Here is an 8,637-nt window from a genome sequence, read left to right on the forward strand (position 1 = left end):
TCTGTAGCGCCCTGGCTTTCAAAGCAAGCCGTAAATGTAATTATCTAAAATTACACGTAACATTACTACAAAATAAAAAAATAAAAAATAAAAGGTCCTAGACTATTTTTTTTTTTTTTAAGGATCAAAGTTTTCCTCGAAAGCATAATTGTACTAGAGCATTTAAAAACTTCACATATTATATATATCAACAACTAAGAACTTAGTCTCCAAAATTGCCATAGTCAACCGGCTACATCTTTTACAAGGTTATTAACAACATATTGTAGATCAGAAGTTACTATAAATGACATTCTAAAATACACACCTCTAATACTACACGTATTTTCACTATTGGCTTCAAGTACGTCAGTCCTTCCAAACACCGATGCTCCAAACAGCCTCACTCATCATAAATCGAACACTCAAGCAGGTCCACATCTTCTTCTTCGTCTTCTTCAACTGAATTTATAAAAAATTATAGGTGAAGAGTGAGTCTACGGCTCAGCAAATTCAAGCAAACTGATCATTTATAATTTGAACCCTCAGTTGTTTATAAAATATCTCATCACTAATGTTTAATAGACAGCCACGTATGCAGGGTTTTCACAAAGTTGTTTTCAATTATAAAAGTATGGCTAAATAGTAAACTAGGTGATTGACAATTTAATATATACTAATAAAACATAAATATCTTCATTTGCATTTTTTTACTACATAATTAAGTAATTAACTTCACATTTTATAATATGAAGCAGTAAAACAATTCATAGCATGATAAGTAAAATATCAGTTAAAATTAATATACTTTGGCACATAACCTTTTATAACATAACATTACATCACATCACAATAAGTGAATTTATACTCTCACTTATCCTTAGGAGTTTGCTAAGTGTTACACCACTTAACCGCAAGGTTGCTAATAATTTATCACTCTCATAGCTTCGAGATGTCAAGTGATACCCTACTTAATCGTAAGGTGCTAATAATTTATCCCTCTCATAATTTCGAGGTGTTAGGTGCATAATTCACACCCAATCGCTGGGCTTTGGCATGCATTCATACAAAATTTTCATATAATATTATCATTTTCTAAAATCACATTTTCCTTCCAAAACTCAATCATATCATTTTGAAAACACATTTTCATTTAACATATATGTAAAACATTTCAAAATATATTCATACGTGTAATTAAAATAACAGGGCTCAAGAAAACATACATAACATGTTTTTGTAAAATAATGCATGGTTAATAAGTTTGAACTTACAGTTCAGGCTTATACTCTTAAGATGACTTTTTGCGCCTTCGTATATTTTCTGCATTAATATTGTACCTCCATATTAGCATATATTCTTTATTTCTCATTCTTAAGTCTTGTTTTAAATCCTAAAAATTCGAGCAGCATAACGCCATATTTACAATGTCATAATGCAACTTGGGCATTCTAACGACATATCTAAATATTTTAATATTATTTGGGCATCATAACGATACATCTAAAATATCTTAATATTATTTGGACATCATAACGACATATCTAAAATATCTTAATATTATTTAGGCATCACAACGACATTAGTATAATATTTATTTAAATCTCTAACATTACTTGGGCATTACAACGGCGCTATTGTAAAATACTTAAAAATATTTAGGCAGCACAATAACGCATTTGCAATTTTAAAAAAATAATTTAATATAATATCCTTCCCCTAGATATTCAATCACACTTTCCCCAACAATTTAGACATTATATCAACATAATTTAATTTCTAATAATTAAAAAAATGACATAAACTAGGATAAAAGAATTTATAGCTAGCAATTCCACTTCAAATAGCTTCAAAATTTGTTCACTATTCCAACTATTTCTCTCTTTTTCTTTTTCTGTCTACTCGTGTAAGAAAGTGAGAGAAGTAAATTTTAGTGTAAAAATAATGGGACAGACTCGGTATTTTCTAAAAGTTCTAGTCGGGTAAACATGCAGGCGCCGAATTTTTCATTTGCTTTCGAACTTGATTTAAGCCTCAGGCCCTCATTTTCACGTACGTGTACACTCAAGGTTCTACAGACTTCTCAATTCTACAATATACTGGACTTAAGTTTACATGTGAGGTACTTTGAGAGTAAATTTGGGAGTTGAAAAGTCTTTGAGTCAACATGATAATATTGACTATTCTTTCTTCTTTTTTTATGCGGGAAAAGCCCGCTTTTATTTTGCAAGTTTTAAGTTTTTGCTTAGACAACATTTTTATCATCATCTCTGAATTAAAGTGGTGGGTTAATTTAGCTGCAAAAACCCTTATTTTTTTTATTTATTTAATTATGATTTTTCTTATGCAGCTAAATTCACTTGCATGCATTTTTTCTACGAGTTGACAACGTTGGAGGTACAAATTAATATCCAGGAGATTAAATTACAGAGGCACAATATTGAAAATGAAAAGGTACCAACCGGCAGGACCACTAGGGAATTGAAGAATAACTCTTTAATTATATATACATTATATATATAGGAGTAGTTGTACAGAGATCCAATATAGATTTTATTATCTTCATGCTGAGGCGACAATTCCTCTTGGTGATAATGTGTTCCTCGTATTCTTTGAATATCTTATTCCCTCCTTTTGTTTTTCTATTTTTTTGCACCATAGAAGCTGCCATAAAGCTACCGGAGAATGAGACAATTCCGGCAGTTTTCGCGTTTGGAGATTCAATTCTTGACACCGGGAACAACAACAATCTCGTCTCAGTAACCAAGTTCAATTATCCTCCATATGGAAGGGATTTTGTTGGGGGAAAACCAACAGGAAGAGCTTCCGATGGAAAACTCCCCTCAGACTTGATAGGTACGTTCGTAGTAATTGCAGATCACTTTCTTCCGCTCTCTCATGCATGATGTATGCATGGCGCGCATCTATTTTGTAGTTTTAACATATTAATTTTCAAACAGTCTAATTATGTGGAGATTCAAACGGTCTAAACAGATACTTCATTCGATCATCATAATTTATATATCTTGATTTAAATGGCATATTAATTATTAATAAAAAGTTAAAAATATATTAACATACTTATAATATCCTTTACTTTATATCAGAGCTTGGTATTATGAGTTTTAATAATCGTTCTGTTTGTTTTATTAGACAAGATAAAATAAAAAATAAAAACTTTCACTCTTAAGGAATAAATGGATATTGTGACGTAAGATCAGAAAAGATACTTAAATTAAAACAGACATAATACAATTTGTTTGACAATCATGACTTGAAAAATACAATAAATTTGAAAATTTATTGAATGAATTTCTTCTAGAATTGGATGTTGCATTTATAGGCCCTTTTGGTAAATTTTTGAAAAAGAGTTTTAGGTTTTAGATTTTGAAAAGAGTTCTGAAAAAGAGGTGGAGCCATAATTGAAAAAAAAAGTTAAAACTCATTGGCTAGGTAAAATTTTGGAATAATTTTTGTAAAAATTGAATTGGAAAAGATTTTTATAAAATAAAATAAGAATTAAAAAAAAAATTTAAAACTCATGTTTTGCCGCCATCGTGGTGCAGTGATCTGGCGACCAACGCATGTGGTCGCCTTTTGTCTGGTGACCATTGCAGGGCCGCCAGACAAAGTAGCCACCGCCTTCGAGCGCCATCAAAACCATCACTAATTTTTCTTTTTCTTTTTGCAATATTAAGTTATTTTTTTAAAAAAATATATGTCGTATTTTTTTTTTTTAAGTGTTTTGAGTTTTGAGAAAAGATTTGTATTTTAAAAAAAAAAGAAAAGAAAAAAAGAAGAGTGTTAGTGGTGGGGCCACATATGAAAATTTATTTGGTTAATAATTTTTGGAAGAGTTTTTAGCTTTTGAAAATTAGAAAGAGTTTCAATAAATTTTGCCAAAGTATCCCATCGTTTTTCACTAGAAAGTCCTTTATCTTTCCGCTCAATTTTTAGAACTTATCATCTTCTATTATGCGATGGATTAGAACATCAATTAAATTATTAAATTCAACATTTTTATAAGCTTAAACTTTTAAAATAATTGATGATTTAACATAGTATCTAAAAGTTCTAAGAAGTTTCAACATATTAATTAAAAAATTTACTATTTCAATTTTTTAACAATTTAAACTTTTGGATAATTGATAATTTAATGCCATATGTTCATCTTCAAATTTCAATCGACCAAAAGAAATTAAAAAGGAAAAAGTTCGAAAGGTCTAGATCGATCTAATTAACCTCTTCAAATCTAAAGGTTGATTAATTAGTGGAATAGGAATAGTTGTTTTCATCTTTTCAAATAATATTCTTAATTTTTTCAAGACATGATCGATTTTACGTATGAAATTTTAAAGCAGACCATTCACATTCTAACTTTCTTTCTTTTTTAAGCCGAGGCCTTGGGAATCAAAGAGCTTTTGCCTGCATACCTTGACGAAGATACAAAAGATGAAGATCTCCTTACAGGTGTATGTTTTGCTTCAAGTGGCTCAGGACTTGACCCTCTAACACCAACAATATTGGTATGCAATTTATTAATTTTCCACAATATATTTGTGGGTGTATCAGTCGAGTGAAGACTCGTACAGCCGATCTCGTGGTATCAACCAAACGAGTCGACCAGCAACGTTAGAATTAACTAATTGCTCTTGCATTCTTATTGTTGCTCACTAATTTTCTGTGTTTGTCGTTGGAACGCAGCGAGTTTTGTCGCTCTCAGACCAATTAGAACTGTTTAAAGAGTACATAACAAAGCTGAGAGGGATTGCTGGAGAAGATAGAGCAAATTCCATCATATCCAATAGCCTATTCATTGTGTCAGCGGGCAACAACGACATAGCCCTCACCTATTTTATTACCAACCTCAGAAAATTGCAGTATGATGTTCCTTCATACAATGCTTTTTTGGTTGCCTCCGCTTCTAGCTTTTTCAAGGTATTTCTCTTTCTTTTTTCTTTTTTACTGTCGTTCGTATATATGTAAATGCCAAATGGGGTGAGAGGAGAGAAAATGAAAAGTAAAAGGATGATTTTGAGAGAATCTCTATAATTGGTTGTCTGAATTGTACATAATTCAGCCATGCACTTCCACCTCCTTAGAGCAAGTGGACCTCATCACAACCTGTGTCTTTATGAGAGCTACTCAAATTGCATGCACTTTGAAGAGTTAATTGCAGGGAATCCTTATTCTTGGAGGGGGCTACTTATCATAATTGAATCTTCGTCAATTTGTGGCCTGGATTACTAGTAATTTAAGTAGTATATATATATATATATATATATATATGAGAGAGTCCTTACGGGCCCACCTGTCTAAGTAGCAGGTGGATGGGCTTTCTAAAACTTGCTAGAATAATTGGGCCTTATCAGAACTCTCTCACGTTTACATTCAAAATAACAAAATTACCGAAATCTCTATCCTACATTATCTCTTCAAAAAGTCATTTACTTTCTCTAAAAAAAAAAAAAAAATCAATTTCAAAACATTCAACTTTTATATTGCATCAATTATTTTTTAACATTTTTTTTCAAAAAAACTTTTTATATCACATTAATTATTTTTTAACAATTTTTATTTTTTCTTACAAAAAAATTCAAAAACTTTTTTCTACTTTATATCACATCACCCACTCTAATTACTTTTTTTTTAAAAAAAAAAAAAAAAAAAAAAAACAATCACTTCCAAAAAGTTTACCAAACACATCCAATAATATCTCTTTAGATACCATTTTCTAATATTCTGTTGTATTAAAAAAATAAAAATAAAAATTGAAGGATTTATATGAACTCGGGGCTAGACGGATAGCTGTTTTCAGTCCGATTCCGCTGGGATGTTTACCCCTTCTAAAGACTCTTCAGGGAGGGATTCAAAGACAGTGTGTAGAGAATATCAACGAAGCGGTGGAATTATTCAGTGCCAATCTATCAACTGAGCTACAGTCCCTTAACAGCAACCTTCCGGATGCCAATCTCCTTCTCATTGACGTCTACAACCCTCTACTTGATTTCATTCGAGATCCTGCAAAATTTGGTCAGTCATGGAAAAGTTTTGGTATTTCAACTAGCTAGCTACGATTATAACTTTGTTTGGCTATGAGAAATTACTAGAATTCCAAACTAGGTCAAAAATTAATTGAGCAATACTTGCTTTTAAAATAAATCGTGATTTAACAAAAATTATAGCAGCTAATTGACCCTCCTTTTACTGCATAATGAATGAGATGTAAAATACTAAAAATTTCTACCCTTGATCAGCTAAATCCTTAAGTATGCTCAAATTTTACACCTCAAAGTATTGAGAAACAAATAATAATAATAATAAGATAAAACTTTGCTTATAATCTCTGATATTTCATCATTTTTTAAATAAGATATTCTAACTTTAAAACGTGTTAATTTATGGTATCCATCTTTTAATTTATTTAAATTTCTACCATATGTTGGAAATTTTCGTTAAATCCTATCAAAATTTTCAAATTGTTTTTATATTATGTTTTTTTTTAAAAAAAAAATTTTAAAAAAAAGTTTAAAAATTCAGGCATGAGTATTCTTGCAAGTTCTGTTAAATTCTGACTAACACCTAAATCCTTGCAATTTTTTTAGGGGTATTTTGAGAATTTTGATTGGATTTAACGAAAAATTCTAACGAATGGTTGTAATTGAAAAAAAAATTAAAAGATGGATACTCTAAATTGACACGTATTAAAATTTGGGTGCCTTATTTTAAAAGTAATGAAATATCAGAAGTTATAAGTGAAGTTCTTCCTAATAATAATAATAACAACAAACAATAATGCGAAAGAGTTAACAGCATGAAGCACATTAAAGAATTTTTTTTTTTTTTTTTAATTCTTTTCCCTCACTCTTTTCTCTCTTTCTCACAAAAAAAAAATGAAAAATAATATTTAAAGAGAGTAGAATAAATAGTATGTTGGAATATATATTAAAAAACCTAATAGTTAAAATATAAAAATGTAAATTTTAAGTAGCTAAAATAGTCATGACTGCTGAAAATGCTGTGAGTACGTAATTTCATCAGCACTATTGATATATTATTATATTGCTTCACTATCTGCTGCTGTTTTTTAATTTAATTTTGTAGTCACAACTAGCTGATTTGTTTACCCATGCATATATATATATATATATATATTCAGCTAAATCATCCTAAATTAATGTTTTGTAATTTCAGGTTTTGAAGTTGCCAATCTAGGATGTTGCGGTACGGGGACAGTAGAGTTTATTGAAACATGTAATCAACTACTAGACCTATTGACGTGTTCTGATGCGTCCAAATATGTTTTTTTTGACGCTGTTCATCCCACAGAAATGGCATACAAGATTCTCATCTCACAGATCCTCCAGAAATATATCAACATTCTCTTCTGTGGACGTTCCCCTTGTTGATCATCAAGTTTCAACGACCTCTCTCATAAATACTCAGAATATCTATCATTTGGCTTAATTATGTGAACATCTAAGTTTTATGTAAATAAAGTAACTACTCTTACGATGAGGGTAAGTACGTACGTAGGAGTACTCTAGTAGCGGTCCTTTGCTTATGACAATTATCTATGTCAGTAGGGTCATTTGTATTATTTAAATATAATGATTATTGGTGAAATAAGAGAGGTTGATTATTATTTTTTATAATACAGTTTATTATAGTTTTTGAAGTCACGACTCATTTGAAGTAATCCTATATCTTTTCCTTTGTTTTGTACTATATATTTAGTTCTAATTAATCACGTGGTACATATCAGAGCCACCATGTCTGACAAAATTTCATTGAGTGCAGAGCAATAAGCCAATAAGCGTTATTAAAAGTGATGTAGTCAGAGTTCTTCACGCTAAAAGAGTATTAATTCATCGAGCAGATGAGTGAGTGTTTTGAGGCAAAGTTTCATGAATGCACCATTTGATGGTATTTCAACACAATGCCCTAGCATAAAAGAAACGAAGTTATTTCCATTATAAACCTAAGCCCTACCGAATACCCAATGATTATTCTTATCACGTGAATTAGCATAATAATTCATTTTTGTTTTGAGCCCATAATGGATTGGGCTAATTTTTGGACACGTGAGAAAGCCCATATTCTCACCCTGTATAAATAGAATTAGCCTATTAAATTCTATTATCGTTACATTCGTTCAGTTAGTTATAGCAGATAACGTACCAGATGTTATACACCATATTTTTATTTTACTTTACTTGTTGAGGTGAAACTGTCAATCAATTCTTTATTTTTATTTATTAACAATACTGATTTACAATAATACATTAATAAAATAGAATAAAGATGTGATGTATAACATTTCTTTAATTCTTTTTGTAAATTACTTAAAAGGAAGAGCATTGGCTATTACCAATTGGCGTCAGTTCACAGACAATTCACAAACCGAGTGTTACACGTAATGGGTCTAGGTAATTGGGTCAGTTTAGTAGTTGGGCTCGGAGTATTGGGCTACTAGTCTATTGGTAATAAACTGGGTCAGTTCTCTTCTTTGTATAAAAGGCCCAAAAACAATGTTCGGGAAATTATCCAGAGAAATAATCAGAATTTCTTTTCTAATTCTTCTTTTTGCTCAAAATAGTCAACCCTATTTTCTAATACATTCATTTCATTCTTTCCATTTTCCTTTTAATTCATCTT

General features: G+C 30.4%; 1 protein-coding gene across 2 annotated transcripts; it reads left to right on the forward strand.

Moving 5' to 3' along the window:
• The first annotated feature begins 2,530 nt into the window (after positions 1–2,530).
• LOC133872032 (GDSL esterase/lipase EXL3-like) lies at positions 2,531–7,657 on the forward strand. 2 transcript variants are annotated; one of them, XM_062309539.1, is made up of 6 exons: positions 2,531–2,835; positions 4,375–4,505; positions 4,684–4,917; positions 5,757–6,012; positions 7,174–7,233; positions 7,309–7,350. In XM_062309539.1, coding segments are annotated over exons 1-6 (975 nt in total). In that variant the 5' UTR covers positions 2,531–2,543; the 3' UTR covers positions 7,311–7,350. The 2 variants fall into 2 exon arrangements, with proteins under 2 accessions (XP_062165523.1, XP_062165522.1); XM_062309538.1 differs by having other exon boundaries at positions 7,174–7,657.
• Positions 7,658–8,637: the final 980 nt, after the last annotated feature.

Source organism: Alnus glutinosa, chromosome 6 (genome assembly GCF_958979055.1).
Source record: "Alnus glutinosa chromosome 6, dhAlnGlut1.1, whole genome shotgun sequence".
NCBI classification, from domain to species: Eukaryota; Viridiplantae; Streptophyta; class Magnoliopsida; order Fagales; family Betulaceae; genus Alnus; species Alnus glutinosa.